This window comes from Electrona antarctica, assembly GCF_951216825.1.
Source record: "Electrona antarctica genome assembly, chromosome: 4".
Lineage (NCBI taxonomy): Eukaryota > Metazoa > Chordata > Actinopteri > Myctophiformes > Myctophidae > Electrona > Electrona antarctica.
Genome location: NC_136809.1, coordinates 9,619,782 through 9,637,040, shown reverse-complemented (window position 1 = coordinate 9,637,040; position 17,259 = coordinate 9,619,782). Strand labels below are relative to the sequence as shown.

At 44.0% G+C, this 17,259-nt stretch overlaps 2 protein-coding genes across 2 annotated transcripts in view; both read right to left on the bottom strand.

Annotated features, from left to right (window-relative positions):
* Window positions 1-3,503: 3,503 nt before the first annotated feature.
* The window catches only part of fhip1aa (FHF complex subunit HOOK interacting protein 1Aa), an 82,672-nt gene continuing 68,916 nt past the window's right edge, over window positions 3,504-17,259 (bottom strand). The window contains exons 10-16 of the mRNA XM_079500187.1: window positions 13,101-13,246; window positions 11,909-12,043; window positions 11,296-11,474; window positions 9,949-10,559; window positions 8,982-9,160; window positions 6,449-6,569; window positions 3,504-4,513 (exon numbers count right to left, since the gene is read on the bottom strand). Coding sequence (XP_079356313.1) covers window positions 4,308-4,513; window positions 6,449-6,569; window positions 8,982-9,160; window positions 9,949-10,559; window positions 11,296-11,474; window positions 11,909-12,043; window positions 13,101-13,246 — 1,577 coding nt within the window. The 3' untranslated portion in view covers window positions 3,504-4,307. The remainder of the gene's footprint in view (window positions 4,514-6,448; window positions 6,570-8,981; window positions 9,161-9,948; window positions 10,560-11,295; window positions 11,475-11,908; window positions 12,044-13,100; window positions 13,247-17,259) is intronic.
* LOC306922076 (UV-stimulated scaffold protein A-like) lies at window positions 14,680-16,599 on the bottom strand (the record flags this gene model as incomplete). Its single annotated transcript, XM_079499465.1, has 1 exon — window positions 14,680-16,599. The coding sequence occupies one exon, from the start codon at window positions 16,597-16,599 to the stop codon at window positions 14,680-14,682; it is 1,920 nt and encodes a 639-aa protein (XP_079355591.1).

Genomic DNA, 17,259 nt, shown 5'->3' with positions numbered 1-17,259 from the left:
TCTAAAAAAAAAAAAGAACAAATCTGATGCATTAAATTATAGGTATTTAATAGGGATGCAGCGATATGGAAATTCTTGGCCGATACCGATACCAATGTTTAAAATAACAATTTAGCCGATACTGACACATGTTTATTTAGTTTGTGTTGTTTTTATGTCCCCCTTGTGTGCCAGGGAAACGAGTACAATCTTCACAAGAAATAAATGTTCAGAATCTACAGCTTGGTAGGCTGCAGATAACAAACACTCCAACGTAGCCAATGCAAAATGTTTGCTTATCAACAACAGATAAATGTCCGCTACTGCCGTTGGTTAAGGTCAGTTTTATTTGCCGATACCGATATTGATCGATAACGGCAAATATCGGCGGATACCGATGCGTGGCCGACACATGGGTGCATCCCTAGTATTTAATCGTAGTAAACTGCTGTGGTAGAGGCATGAACAAGAAGCATCTCATACAACTGCACCGCTTCATGTAACAAAGTGTACTTGACAGAAACACTCATGTCCAGTTTCTGGACTGAAGTAAAGGCAAGTTTAACCAGAACAGTCTTTAACCCTCAAAATAAGAAATGTGAGATGCAACGGTCACTGCTTTAGAACTGAACATCGCTAAGAACATTTAGTACAAAGGTTTAAATGCTCTCTATTCAAAAGGACAGTGATGAAAAAATAACATGAGAACATCTGTAGCACAACCTTACCGAAAATATGGCAATAGAAACTTTCTCGAAATGGAAAAAAAATACCCCTTTAAATACCCTACATAAATACCCCTGTCCATCAGGAAATATGTAACCGCTATGTGAAATACCTGAAATATCAAAAACATTGCATAGAGTGCTATACTTCCTTGAAATATGTGTTTACATAGTGTGTATAATACACATCTGTGGTTCCCAAACTGTGCAGCTCAAGAACCAAAAGGTACATTTGATGTCTTTCCGGGACCCAAACTTACAATGATATAATGAATTAAACACTTAAAGGTCCTTGCAGACTGGACGCGTTTTTCTGAAAAGCTTATTAACTACAATCTTAATCCTGGTATTTTCACTATTTCTCTTTTTTTTATTTTTTTTATGTATGTATTATTCTAATTCTATAAATATCTCGAATTCTTAAAAAAATATTTGTATTTTTTTTAAATATATATTTTAAAATATAGGGATACAATTGGAGTGTGGATAAGTGGATAAAACGCGGTCCCTCCCAACCCATTGTTTGAGAACCACTGATATATGTTATAAAGCGGTACTAAGTTAAGGTGAAATAGTACAACACTAAGAAACATCCTGGTTGTGACCAAGGACTGTCTAAAGAGGACGAGACGCGAAGACCGTACGGGCGACGCCATGTTGCTTATGGTGCTCCATGGAAGGAAAGAAACATCCGCAATGGGCTATATGCAGCCAACACTTCCGCGTTCAGCTTCCTGGTCTCAACTGCGCATGTTTCTTTCCTTCCATGGAGCACCATGGAGCAACATGGCGTTGCCCGTACGGTCTTCGCGTCTCGTCCTCTTTAGACAGTCCTTGGTTGTGACATGTGAAATCTGTGATTCTTCCCGTGATGCATTGTGGGAAAGCAAGTTCACTAAAGGCTGTAGGAAAGCTGTGTAGCCTACATTCAGAAGCTCCTGAGGTACAGTTCTGATTCTGAACAAGTCATATGCAAACATCATATACATTAAAAAAAAAGATATCTTGAAACCTCATTTCATGACTTATAAGAACCTTAAAGACACAATAAATATGATTTGCATTCTGCACAACAACAAAAAGAGTGATTTAACAGGTATGTGTACATTGTCAATGTGCTAAAATGAAAGGTGCTGTAACCTCCTGTAAGTGATTTTGTTGTTGTCAAATAAGTGGATAAATGACTCTATATTCTGATAGTAATCTTTGCAAAGGCATTTTCAGGTTAGGATACCAATTTGATCTAATCAGGAGACTTACTTGACGTAATCCTCTTTACCACGTCGAGGGGCATATAGGGCGTTCACCAGAGCTCTCCATCTCACTCTTTTCTGGGCTTTTGTTTCCTGCCAGCTCATTCCAATATTCTTTAGATCTTGGAGAGTGGAACGTCTCCAGCTGTTTCTCGGCCTACCCCGTTTCCTCATAAAGGATACAGGATTAACAAGTGGAATTGTAAAGTGATGAACAAAGAATGTGATCATTCAAACCCACTTGGAACTGAAACACTATAAAATTGAAGCTGATAAATGAGTACTCTCTCCTGACTGGATGAAACTGGCAACCCACCTGCAAATGTACCCTTTCTATACATTCTGATTATCAGAATATAGACATTTCACTTTTTAACAGGAAATAAACATGTTTAAACCAAACAATATAAAAAAAATAAACTACCGTACCTTTAATGTGTCTACCTGTGTAAGTGAAAATGACAATGCCACCTGTGCAAACATTACTCCAATAAGAACTCTGTTAACAGTCAGAACACAGATTGTGCTGCACTTTCAAAGGCCCAACCTCACAGAGCAACATGGGAACACCGTCTCCACACGACGGTTCTGTTGAGCACACAATCCTATGGCAGTGGTTCTCAAAGAGGGGCACTGGGGACCCCCAGGGGTCCTTGAGGGTGTTCCCAGCAAAAGTAGTTAACATAGCATCAAATTTCTCTCGTTTTTTCTTGTTTTTTTATACATGAAACAGTTTGAGAACCACTGTCTTGTGGCATCGACAAGGCAGCAACACTCGAGAAAGGCCACATAATATACACTAGCAGTGTTACATACAGTATGGTAGTACCAACCTTATACACTATTAGTGTTACATATTGTAGTACCACCTTATACAGTATATTGTAGTACCACATTTGAGTTTTGGACATCGTAGTCACAGCTGGTTGTTGAGAAGACATTCAGACAAGAAGGCCTGGTATTTCTTTTTCTTTTCTTTTCTTTTTTTAAATTTTATCCCACGATTTTGCAACCCATTTTCACCCGTGTCAAATATCGAATGTGATCCTGGGATCTACACACCCTCCGCCAACCTGGGGAGAGCAACGGACTGACCTCATGCTTCCTTCAATGCATGAGCGTCCAAGCTGCTTCTTTACACCTGACAGGGGGGAGTTTCCCCGGTTGGACGTAGCGCGTGGAAGGAACACGTTATTCCAACCAGTTCCTTTCCCCTCCATCAGGCAGTTTAGAGACCAGGATTACTGCATGTTTTTTGTGAGGGAGAACATGCAAACTCCACAGAAAGGCCCTTTCGCCAACCCCACCTGCGGTATGGGCACTGATGACACGGAGGAGAGAACACGCCGCCAGCACACACAGCGTCCCCAGCGGGAATCAAACCCAGGACCTTCTATCTAGCTGGTATTTGAAGGAAAAGTCAAACCGATAAGGACAGAAGACAGGGAAGATGATTACTCAGATATTCTTTTTAACTTCCCACAGTTCCAAGGTTCCATTCGTGTCTTTGGTTTATTGACCGATATTGAAGCGGCCGCGTTCAAAATGCTGGTCATTCAAATATCATGGAGTAGGTCAGTATTCTCCTGCTGAATATCTGGAACGTCGTGCTTGGATGTATACAAGGCAAGTGCCAAGAACATCCAACAGTATTGCAGTTAAAAAGGAAAATACATTTAGGCTAAAATATGTACTCTGCTAAGGCCCACTGATTATCTTGGAAAAATATATTATATATATTCTCTTTGTTTTAAAAGTTACCTAAAAATAGCTGTAGAAATAAATTGATACCCAAGGTTCATTCTTCATCAAGTAGTGTCGGAAAATATAAGATACAGACGAGGCTGAATCCAATTACATACACTTTTGTATACCATGTTAACGACAACGGAATGCGGATGTTGTTGACTCCAGGTGGACACTTAAGGCATATCCATAGTCCAGTCTTCGGTGACTCACCGAAATAAGGTGACCACCGTCTCGCAGGGCTCAAAGCCACTTCTGTCAGAGCACCAGCATCGTTTTCACTGCCATGTACATGGTACACAACAGGTATTCAGTCACCATGGGTCACATTACTTCGGCGTCAATGTGGTAACGCAAAGGGCTGCCAGTGGCGCCACGATAATGACGCCGGGGGGCTTCTGCCCAATGACATTTTCCAGACCAGATCACACACACACAAACATGTGCGCGCACGTGGAGAGACAGACAATGCAATCCCCAAGTCTCGCCAACTCAAGCGGGCAAAACAAACAATGTCTTAAAAATAGTTCTTTAAAAATGTGTTTGTTTGTTTGTTTGTTTTTGTATCAAAGGGGGACCCATGGCAGAGCCCTGTGGGATGCCGTCACTCCTCCATTGGAATGTATGATAATATGGAGTGCTCCTGAGCAATGGCCGCCAGCTCTTTGAGGAACTCCGTGAAGAGGACGGTGGCGAAGACGTCGGTGCGAGCCAGAGAGATGGTCTTAGGTTGTGGTGGCGGGGGTGAACTCTGCAACATCAATGGCCCTTCCCCATGGCCGGAACCTCTGTGATGGCCAGGGCTTTTATCTGAAAGAATATATAGATATATTTATTGACATTGAATAAAAAACGTTCCAAGTTGGGTATCGTTGCTCTCGGGCAGAAACCTCTTATCTCCAGATTTTTTAACGACCTAAATAAACGCCCTACTTGATCGATCATACTAACTAAATAAAGCGCCCACGCGCCTCATTCGCGGCACGTTTTCAGTTTGTAGATCGGCTAGTTTCAATGCATCACGAGCCAGAGCATACATTTAGGCATTAGTTATTTCCATTTTATAAAAGTGTTACTAAAAGAATATTGTGTGTGCACGTTGTCAACGCCATGAGTGTCACATCAATGAGATATCTTTAGCAAAACATTACAATCAGAATCACTAAACAACGACCTCAAGTAGCCGTTTCTAATATCAAGACAAACCTTACAAGAAAGGAATAAAGATTCTGTTCACCCGCTTGAAAATTCCTTTAATTAGCCTTCTTAGTAAATCCAGTCTTTTTTCTATATATTAGTATTTTGTTTTATATCTGGTTGTTTCAGCAACAGCAATTCCACTTGATCAAAACCAGATCAAGTAGAATTTATTATTGTGCTCATAGGAACCAAACAGATCTGATAGTAGATTGTTGCTTTTTTCCATCCGTAGCATTTGATAGTGAGAATGAGGGGGCCAAAAGATGTATTTCTATTTGGAAAAAGCTTCAAAAACATATTAAAAAGTCTGTGCAGAGTAACAGATGTGGCTCGAGGATGATTCTCATACAGGGAATAATGAAGTTGGAATGGGAAAACAAGAACCCATTCAAGAGTTTCATGAATCAGAACACTATGAAGTCAACATTTCATTAGCCAATTGCTTTTCCAAGCAAGATCAATGCAGAACCTTGGCTTTAGGCCTTGACAAACCAATGGAATATGAAATAAAATGCATTCCATTTGTAAGCAATGAAGTAAAACCTGCAATTTGAGTTTGTGAAACGAAAATGCACCTTACTCAAAACACTTGGACATGAATAAACATAGCGGATATCGTTTGTTGTCGGGTGGAAACCCAAAATTGTTACTTTTCAGGATTCACATTCAAAAATAGCAAAGTTAGCCTATCTACAAAACAAACAAGATCTATGAAACAAGATCTGTTACCTTGGGTGTTTTTGTGTGAAGCTGTAGTATGATCAAGTAGGGCATTAATTCACAGAAATAAAAAACTAAACGTTGGAATAATGGAGATACTGGTAGTATAACACTGCGATACGTTGTGAGCTTGTAGATCAGCTCTTGTCGCCATTTCACACACAGCAACGTATGTCAGCAAGTTAGCAACGTAAAGACAATAAAGCAAATACGCAACTTAAATGTACATTTGTCGCTGTCTGGTGGAAACTTTGTATGTCCAAAACTGTTGCTTTTCATTAGATGGAAAAAACAAATAAACTGTGTTCAAATGGATCCAGTGTAGTTATTATTTAGTCACAAGCTCTTGTTAATACTTTCCATCAATGGTTAATACTTTTCGTCAATGGTTACATTCAGGGCTGGACTGGGTCAAAAATCCGGCCCTGACATTTGGCCCAGACCAGCCCACCACTACCGACACGCACATACTCTAGTGGCCCACTCCGTCGAGGCACACACAAACAAACAAGCCCTAATACCACCAGTTTTACTGAAAAATATGCCTCCATGTTCTGATAATTACCATAATGTTTTAAAAAAAAAAATTGGGGGGAGGGGGGCTTCTAGGAACATATTTGAATGCAGATTGCGGCCCCTAGATGTGTCACAGAGACTAAATTCTTTTTGGGAGCGTTCTGCCCATTGCTGGCTGTCTGAATACCAAAAAAATAAAAAATAAAAAGGTCATTCATATCTTGACATAATATTATTGCTTAATGCTTATAGCAGCTTTAAGCACTTTCAACACAGTTGAGTGGTGGATTAGAGTGAGTTGCTCCTCACCATGTGCTCCAGCAGAGGTCTCTCTAGCCAGGAGCCAGTGCTGTGCAGCTGTGATCATCTCTGGGAAGTCCTTTTTGGTCACACACACGCCTTCTATCTGGTTCTTTATGGAAGCTAGGACCTGCGCACACGCGCACGCACACGCACACGCACACGCACACGCACACGCACACACACACACACACACACACACACACACACACACACACACACACACACACAGGAAGAGAGAGAGTGTCATGTCATTGTATTTCAGATTTCAGCTCAGCTGATTGATTGGCCTTTAACATTTTTTTCTGAAGATTCAGCGATATTCATTTTAAGTAAAAAAATCGAATCTATTGTATCAGGCTGCTGACAAGCAGGCGCAGCACATCAGATGAGTGGTCTATGTAGTTCGGGCCATTCATCAATCAAATAGACATGTTTACATTATTGAAATACGACGCCTATTTCGAGTGCGTGACACAGTAGTGCGTGTGCCTGGAGTCTAAATCCCACAGCCTGAGGGGACGGTCCATTGAAAGTGTTGTGCTGGCTGATCCAGTCGGCCTGGTTTTCAGGTCCACGAGTGACTACTTACTTAACGCAGGTGGAACTCAAGCCATGATCACCCAATGAACTGGTGGACGAATCATTTGAATACAACCTTTTGGTGAACCGTGCTGCATGAATGAATCAGTACACTGAAAAGAATGACAATTCCCATCACTAATGTCCCCGCAACCCTGCTCGATGTAAATAATATGATTATTTTAATCTAGAAGGTCTCTTTTTTTTCATTCATATATCAAATATTATGACCGCTTCAGTGATGTACATTCAGTTTCTAATGCACTTTTTTTTTCCCCTTTGCCAAACAGACCAACAAACAAAACCTAGTGTTCAAAGCAGTGGGCTGAAAAAATAATTTAAAAAAAAGTTGAGAAGAAAAGAAAATAATATGAAATGTAAATAAGGATAATCATGATATATGTGTATACAATATAATTATAATCTATAATAATAACTAAGAATTAGAGAACAAAAAAGGAAGAGGTTCCAATGAAACAAAGTATGGCTGCTGTCCTCTAGTTAAACCCGAGCTCTGCTCTCACAGCCCAGCCACTCTCATTAGTGTGATTGTCAGCATCCAAGCTCTGTGGATCAATTATAGATGAAGCCAGCAGATGGAAGAAAACACTAACACGTTAGTGAGGAGATGTTGAACAGTGATACCATGCTCTGATTTCACTGCGTTCCGACATCCCGTCTCACGTCACAGCAGCTGAAGCCTTAACCCATTTTGGGCGGGAACCCCTTTTGGTGTTAGCATTATGTTATGCTTTAGCAGACCTACAAGCAGACCTACAAGCAGACCTACAAGCTCGTAGCGCGCCACCGAGTGGCGCGCTACGAGCTTGTAGGTCTGCTATTTTTGAAAAATCGACATAGAAACATAGAAACATAGCTTTTTCAGAAAACTGTCTGGGAAGCGATATAACGCGCTTATAGTTCATTTTCAATGAGACCTGCGTTTTTGCGCGGATAAATCGCGGTGCGACAACACAAGCGTATTTACGTGAACGCGGTCCCGTGAATTTGTTGCGCGCGTGCTCGTGCACACGCCCGCGACTCACCAGACCTGGATTCAGTTTAGCTTTCTTTTGTTTTACGCTTGCGTTGTCGCACCCCTCTTGAGAAGACCTGTAGCAGACCTGTCGTTGATCCAGGCAACAACGTGTGCGCTCATCGCTTCCCGTTTGAATGGCCCTCTATTTCTTGGCATCTGAATAATTGAAAATACACAATCTGTATTGTAGATGGGCTTTTCTCTGGTGCACAACTTGAACTTAAATAAATCAAGACTTGAGCTGCTGGCGTTTTGGTAGATCGGCATCCAGAGTTCCATTAGAGTTACATGATACGTATATAGGACTTGATACGTTTTCAATAAACTTCTTCCTACTCCTTTTTCGAACATAAATATAAGTTAAGGATTATGAAAGATCACTATTATTATTTTTGGACGCTTCTTTTTTTGTTTTTAATATTTACTTTGTCTTTTCTTGTTTATATTTTAACATGTTCGGAATAAATAAATAAATGAAAAATGATCAAGGAGTCCTGTAAGTCCATGCATGTGTGTTTTCAGTCTCCTTTGAGCTGAATGGGCTTAGGAGTGTGGCATGTCAAGCAACATAAAAACTGGCTGTGGGGAGCACACAAAAGTCTGAGTAGACGTGAAAAAGACCCCAGAAGTGTGAGAAGAGAATATTAAAATCAGTTTGCTGGTTCTTATTTGGCCAGCTCTGTGACTGTTTCCCTCAATGGTTCTTTAACCCTGATTTTGTCTGGAACATTGTGCATTTGAAAGAGACACCCCCCCCCCCACACACACACACACACACACACACACACACACACACACACACACACACACACACACACACACACACACACACACACACACACACACACACACACACACACACACACACACACACACACACACACACACACACACACACACACACACACAGCAGCATGTTACCTGGTACAAGGAGCGGACGCTGGGCTGGAAGACCATGTTGGTGTTGAGGAGGAAGGAGCGCAGCAGGGGTTGTGGGTAGGCTGCCAGCTGAGCCAGGATGCCGGTCAGCAGCAGGTTGACATGGAGCGAGTTCTCCAACATGTTCTCCAGGCGAGACAACAGCACGCTGACAAATGGACCTACAGTATAGAGACACAGGGTGAGGAGGAGACTTGACGAGGCTTGTGTTTTTTTTAATCTTTTGCCGTTCCAACTACAGTATCTGTGGATTTACATACACAGCATCGGAGCATCCTATTGCTCAAATTCAGAAATAACAAAAGTAGCAGATCTAACGAGCTCAAAACGAGCCATATTTCAAGCTTTTAGCTCTGCTACTTACTGTATGATACTTTTGTGTGACAGATCAACTATGGCATTCATTTATGAAAAAAAACACAAAAAGTTAGAAAATGGAGATGAGAGGGTTATAGGATATAGGGCAGGGGTGGGCAACTGGCGGCCCGGGGGCCACATGCGGCCCCCACCTTCACTTAATGTGGCCCTCAGGATAATGTCAGAATGCTGATATAATATTGGTTTCAGCTGTTACAATTCCACAACATGCAAACATGACACGCTTTAATCACTTCAGTCTAAATTAGTAGCTCAATGCTCAACACAAGTATAATTAAAGGCATTTGAAATGACATAAACATGTTAATTTTCAGGATTCCAATTCAAAAATAGCAAAAAAAAATTCAAGATTTAAATTCGAATGTAGCAAAAATAGCCGATCTACAAGCACAAAACGTGTCGCAGCGCGATGCGTTTTGAGCTCGTAGATGGGCTATTTTTTCTACGACAGTATAATATATGGCCCTAGGGAGTGAGTGTGTAAATATAGTGGCCTTTCTCCATCGTCAAAGTTGCACACCCCTGATATAGGGTTTAAGTGGTTGGACATTAACATTTACAATCAGCTTACCTGTAAACGGTGCTGAATGGCTTCTGGATCCACTCGAGCGAGGCTTCGTCGTCCCAAACGGGGACTGGACCTTCTCCGGCTCCGGGCTCTCCACGGAGAAGGAGCCGAAATCCATCTCCTCCTCCTCCATGTCCACGGTGGGGTTCCGGACCACCTCTCTGTCCCCTTTAACGGAAGCACCCCCACCGCCACCGCCACCGCCCGCCGCCGCCTCGGCGCTCAGGGTCTTTATTAGATCCTCGTACTGAGCCAGAAGGTCCTCTCCAGGCTCGCCGCCAGCAGTGCTGCTGGGACTCTGCAGGTTGGAATTGCAGTCTGGTTGACCTTTCGTCGCCTTGGCGTCCGGACCATTCTCACCGCTATCCTCCAACGTGGCGGAAGGGAGCGCCAGGCTGAGACCGTTTGGGAGGCTGAGCAGCTTGGGAGACTCCTCCTCCTCCTCCTCCTCCTCCTCCACCTGCTTCCCGTCGAGGTCGTCCTCCTCGCCGGTGTCCCTGCTGTCGTTCTCGGCGACCAGGTTATAGACCATGACGTCGTCCTGGAAGTCAGACTCCTCGATGTAGGAGCCTTTGATCAGCATGGTGGCTGTCCTCCTCATCTCCTGGATGTGCCTGCATGCGCGGAGGGACGCAACCATTAGTCATACTGATCCATGTATTTTGGAATCATTTTCGGGCTGTATTCAGTATTCAGAGAGAGAGAGAGAGAGAGAGAGAGAGAGAGAGAGAGAGAGAGCGAGAGAGAGAGAGAGAGAGAGAGAGAGAGAGAACAAGGATAGAGGGAAGAACATGCAGAAGGAATCCAAGCTGGGTCGGCTACGCCAGTACTTAAGCTTTAAGCTCAGTATGTGTGCACTGTGCCAGGTGAGCCACCAGGGAGCACCCAATTCACCACACATTGTGAGCTTACCGATTGCCTATTTATCACAAGTAAGAATACAAAATTGTGCCTTTTATTTCAATTTATCTTTGTTAATGGTACGAGATACCAGGGTTGTGGCTCTTTCGGAGCGGGAACTCTGAGAGGGGTAAATACTCATGTTATTTTTATTTGACTCATATGTGAAAATATTAATAAAGAAACTTAATAAAGAAACATGGATATACACTTTTTTTTGGACCACAATGGAAACAATATTGATAATCGTTGCACAATGCCACTGCCAAATCTATTCACATTTTTTCGCATTGATTCAGATTTAGATTGATAGCTAGACAGCTCTTAGAAGATAGACACAGGCAAATAGACAGATAAAAAATGCACTTTTCCAATATTCAATTAATCAAAAAAGTAATCGATATAATAAGACTAATAATCACTAAGCAGATCATGTATTTGCAGCAGTACCTGGGTGGCTCAGCAGGGGGTGCCAGTGGGGGCTTGCTGTCCTCCTGCTTGGCGGGCTGCATGGGACAGGCGTCATAGCTGTCGTCCCACTCCAGCTCCAGCTGGGTGACAGAGGGGGGCGTCTCTGTGGTCTGGGCCGCGCTGGGCCGAGGAGGACGACACGGCTGCTGCTGCTGCTGCTAATGATTAGGATTATGATGCAGGGTTAGTACACTTAACTAAAACTAACTAACTAACTAACTGCATTCCAAAAAGACTATAACTAACCGAAACTGTATTGTGTGTTTACAAAACTAAGACTACTTTAGTCTTTGCCCGTATTTCATATTAGCCTAACATCTTGGATATATATAAGAAATCATATCTTCCAATATTATTTAGCTGTGCCAGTTTCCAACCCTGTCTGAGCTTGTAGATCTGTATTTTCACATTTTGCTTGTTTAACGACTAATCCTTACAATAAAAAACCTTAAACCAACACTAAAACTAATCCAAACTAAACTAAAACTAAGTCTTAAAAAAAAAAAACTAAACTAAACCAAACTAGCAATACAAAGCTCATGAATGAAATTGAAAACAGAAAGTAAAAATGAAATGAAATGAAAATGCCAACCTTGTTATGCTGATGAGCAGGCAGTATTTTGGGCACCATGGGGACTTGTCGCCCCCTGACCCCTACATCCTCCAGGACGCCAGGCTGGTAGTCCTCAGGAGGAGGGTACTCACCGTCGTAGGGTGCCGACCACACCTGGAGGGGTGCCACAGACACTTCCATTTAATCAATTATATCAAAACAAATTGATAATTTAATAAAATAATCGATTGATGCTAAGACTGTTAAACTGATGCGATCTTAACCCATTCAGGACGGGAACCCCTTTTGGTGTTTAAAGGATATGTACTTTAGCTATTGAAAAATTGCATATGTACAAGCTCATAGCGTGGCACCGAGTGCCGCACTACGAGCTTGTAGATCTGGTATTTTTTAAATGTTTAAAAATGTATTGTGCAGAAAAGGACTTCTCTGTGACAGCAGAGACAGCGTTCTGGGCCATATGGCTCATTCAAACATAGGTTGTTTTGTATTTATTTTTGAGTGGTGTAAACCACTCCTACAACTGTCTTTGTTAGTTTACGTGTCTGTCTGTCTGTCTGTCTGTTCGTATCAAAAAATGAGCATGGTTGCTATGGTCACCCAGTTCACACGGGTGTGATTTCATTACGTCAGACATTACGTCAGACCAGAGCTGATCAGTCTATATAAGACCTTACACCACTCAGTTGTCACGGGTGTGATTTTTTAGTTATCTTTTCTTGATTTGTTTTACTGGGCAGCTAATGCACAGAAGATGGCAAACACCCAGCTGTATTCACTTGATGTCTCAATTTCCGAAAAAACAGGATCCCCACTTTGAGCATGTCAATATACAGTAGGTGATTTCACACACACAACAAAGTATGAAATAGCACTTCAGTGGTTAATCAGTCTAATAGATATTAGTTAGTAGCAGTACTTGCGCGCTCTGCTTGCGCACAAGTAGGCCATGTGTGCAAGGTGCAAGTTGGCACCTCGACAGAGTGCATTTCTAGTTGTATATAATATCTTAAATATAAAAATCACCCTCGTGTGAAGTGAGGGGCGCGCTTATCATCATACATCACATTCCGTGCGCTCAGCCAATCAAATCATCACAAAGCTGGGCATAGGAGGGGCTAACGGCCCTCAAAAATACCATCATTTACTTTAATTGAAAAAGTAATGGATAGAATAGTGGCTAAGAAGGTAAAGTCTGCGGCCTACAGACCTGGCAGGCGCGCAGGCAGCTGGTGATGCCTCGCCGGGCGTCGTACAGGTAGTGCAGGTAGCTGACGTCCAGGTAGATCTCTGAGCCGATCACACAGGAGTTACCTGAGCTGTCAGCTTCTTCCTCCAGGAAGGACTCCTCTGTCCCTGATCAGAGAGAGAGAGAGAGAGAGAGAGAGAGAGAGAGAGAGAGAGAGAGAGAGAGAGACACAGAGACAGAGACAGAGACAGAGAGAGAGGGGACACAAACAAAACCACTTAAATTCACTGTTATGAACATAGCCTACTATCCTATATTAAAATTGCCTAGAGGGTGCTCTTTCTTGCACTCTTTATTCTATCCCTTTGTTTGCTATGCTTGCTGTGTTTTGTTGTTTGAATGTTATACTATCTACAGTATATGCTGCTGCATTGTCTGTAGGGAAGCCAAACAAAAATAAGTTTTACTCTTATGTACCTGTAGTGTATAAGATGTAACAATAAAGTACAACCTTGAACCCTTGAACCTTGAACCCTCCAATGCCTGGCTTTTTAAATTATGTAATATGGCAGACAAGCAGACAATACATTGAATCAACCTTCATGTTTGTTTAGGCTTTGGGCAGCATTTAAATGAACAGTTAAACAAACAATGACGACGTGAGACATCATGTGGCCAATATAAATACATATTGTGATTGATTTAGTTTTGAGGAGCGCTAGTCCCTCCTATAGCCAGCTGTCTGTGTCTACCATGGAATGCATAATAAAAAGTGAGGACAGAAAAGTGAGGATGCCAATTTGTGATTGCCGGGATTGTGATGATGTATGATAATGTATGATGATAAGATCGCACCTCACTTTACACAAGGGAGATTTATTTACACAATAACACACTGCATTCATGTCTCGTAAGTGAATCTGCAATGGCTGTGGCAGCCACAGTGGGCGCCCCTCACTTCACACTAGTGTGATTCTGTTTTTCTCCTTTGTCCCTTTTGTAATGTTGCTTGTTTTTTGTATAAGGGGAATACCGATGGAAATGTATATCTTTCTTTCTAAATGGTGTGTATTTACACTACATTTTGTAATAGAGGGCCATGCACATGCATAAAGTGAATGGCAAATCGAGTGGCAAATCGAGTGGCAAAATGAGTGACAAAGTGAGTTTAATGTCGTTTATCGTCGTTTAATGCAATCAAATTCAAGTTTTCTGTTTGGATGTGTGGGCTGTCAAGGCCAGAAAGTAGTTTTTTGCCACTCATTAGGTGTTCCTACATAACTTCCGGGTTTGATGATGATGTCACACGCATACCCTCTATTGTTCTAATGAGCAATACAACAATAGATGAACAATACACTACATACAAAAAATGTCCCGTCCACATAAACGAATAAATAATAATCTTTTCTAACAGGTTTGGACATTATATAGAGGGAGAGAGAGGGGGGAGAGATAGAAAGAGAGAGAGTGTGTGCAGCGGGCATACACACGTTGCATGTTTATTTTGCCATTTTCATGACATCACAGGAGGTACACACAAAGCCACGCGTTGGAGCGGCTAGCACCGCTTATAGATTTTTTTCCTTCTCGATTTTTTTCACGATTCACTAACAGAGTTGAAAAGCAACGTGCTGTTCACATCCCTAGCCACGACCCTAGCCACCACCCTCCGCATTAAGCTCCTTTTCACTTTGTTCTCCAGGCGCGAGCGGCTCGTGCTGCTGCCGCTCGCTTTCAGGTCACTGAGGTTGGGGTGTTTCTTCTTCTTTCTTCTCCATTTGCCCCGGCCCTTCCCTCGGCCAAACACCATGTCAGAGCACAGGTCTTCCCCGGTCGCCGCCTCGATCTCCCGCATCAGCTTGTAGTCACGCCAGTCGGGCTGCTCCACTCTCTTCCTCCTCTCCTCCCGTTCTCCGTCCACCTGCCTGGCGGGTCGACCCTGGGCGTCCTCCTGCCTGGTGGGTCGACCCTGGGCGTCGCGCGGGACGATCACCCCGTGGAAGGGACACTTGAACCTGTCCTGCCTCGGACACAGCCTCCCGTTGGCCAGCGGCGCGTGACAGTGGTGGTCGACGGGAGTGAAGCCCTCCGGGAAGGAGAGAGGAGGGGCGGCAGGCTCTTTGTCGACTGCTGCCGTCGCAGACGTGGAAGGACGGGGGTCTGGGGTGCACTCCTCTCGGAGGCGCTCTAGAATGTGTGGTTCGAATCCCTCTTTTTCTGGAACCTCTTCAAAATCATCGTCATCGTCCTCGTCCTCGTCCTCCATCGCGGAGTCCTTTGTCTCTTTGTATTGTCTGTTCTTGTATTCAATGTGGAGCTCTTTGTGTTTCTCCAGAGCGGCTTCCAGAGACGTCTTCAGATCCAGAGCTCGCCTTAACAGCCGCTCATCCAGGCCTGACTTGGTGAAGACCTGGACCCATCTCTTAACAGCCGGCAGGTGTCTGTCTGTGATCAGTCCATGGAGGTCTGTCACCGTGGAGACCACTGCTTGGTTCTCCTCGGTCTCTTCAACGCGGACGGCCGGTGCCAGGCTGATGTCCAGGCTGTACGAGTGAGAGATGAGGCCAGAGTTTCGAATAAACGCAGCTTCGTCGACAACCTCCTCCGTCTCCATCACTCCCTCGATGCTTCTCTCCACCTCTTCCTCGCACACCTGCTCCTCCTCTGTCCTCTTCCTCCTCTCCTCCTCCTCCTCGTCATCCAAAGCGGTGTGTTCCTTTTTCGATTTCTTCCTTTTCTTTTTACCCGTCTCTGCTTCGCTCTTCCCCTCCTCCTCTCCTCCCAGGCTCCCGTTGTCTCTCCTGTCCCCCTCTTCCATCCTCACGTTAGGATTGGCGGACGCCACTGCATGATCACCTGCGGTGAGCGATCGCTGACCGATGTTGGGTGGCTGCGGATTGTGGGGGCTTCTGCAGGTCATTTGGAAGTCCGGCAGGTCGAACCCGTTGGAGAAGAGCAGCTTCATACAAGAGTCCATCTCACTCAGAGTTTCCTCCATTTCCTGGCGGGACTCCTCCATCTCTTTGGCAGCCTTCTTCTCCGCCGGTGTCCTGAGCGCGATGTCGTGGAAGTCCACCTTCTTGACCTGCTTGAGGAAGTGATAGCCCAGCGCCAGCTTTTTATAGGCTGATCCATAGGAGGCCTGCCACGATTGGACGGCCTGGGCAGTCAAGTGTTTCAGTTTTCTAGCTACCTCTTTGGGAGGCGGGAGGGGCTGGTCGAAGTCCGTCTCCATCGTCAGCTCCAAGAACTCCTTGAAGTCGTCCACCAGCAGGGTTCTGAAGTGGTGTGATCTGGAGAAGAGCTCCGAGGCCATCTGAAAGGCTGACAGCCGGATTTCTGCATGGCCCTGGCCCAGTTGGGACATGAGCGAGCGGTACGCATGGTCTATGTAGTCCTTGGAAACTTTGCAAATATTCTTCACTTCCTTCATCTTCTCTTGGCTGAGCTGTGGCTCCCCTGACGTGGTCAGCTCCCCCACCAGCTCTGACAGCCGGACCATTTGCGCTACATCCATCCCGAACACAACCGAACCATGATCAGTTTACGTCTTTCCTCTTCGAAACTTACAAGCGCTGACGTTGGCCACACAAGCCTGTAGCCGCGTCAATGCAAGCTACAGTTAAACCCAGGCAACGGTTTATGTTGTGTCTCACATCACATGCCCATATATGGTCAGATCCCTGACTGTCGGCGAAAACTGATTGTGTCCAAATATGGACATACTGTAGCTATAGATAGAGAGAGAAACAAAGAGAGTAATGGGATCAGGAATGCTCGATCAGGAATGAGAAAATGATAGAGGGATGAGGAGAGGAAGGAGGGAGAGAAAGCGAGAGCCATTTTCACCCAAAACATTACCTGGGCAATGGTGTTCACCAGAACCTGACCAAAGGTGTTCACCAGAACCTGACCATGCAATGGTGTTCACCAGAACCTGACCATGCAATGGTGTTCACCAGAACCTGACCATGCCAATGGTGTTCACCAGAACCTGACCATGCCAATGGTGTTCACCAGAACCTGACCATGCCAATGGTGTTCACCAGAACCTGACCATGCCAATGGTGTTCACCAGAACCTGACCATGCCAAAGGTGTTCACCAGAACCTGACCATGCCAATGGTGTTCACCAGAACCTGACCATGCCAATGGTGTTCACCAGAACCTGACCATG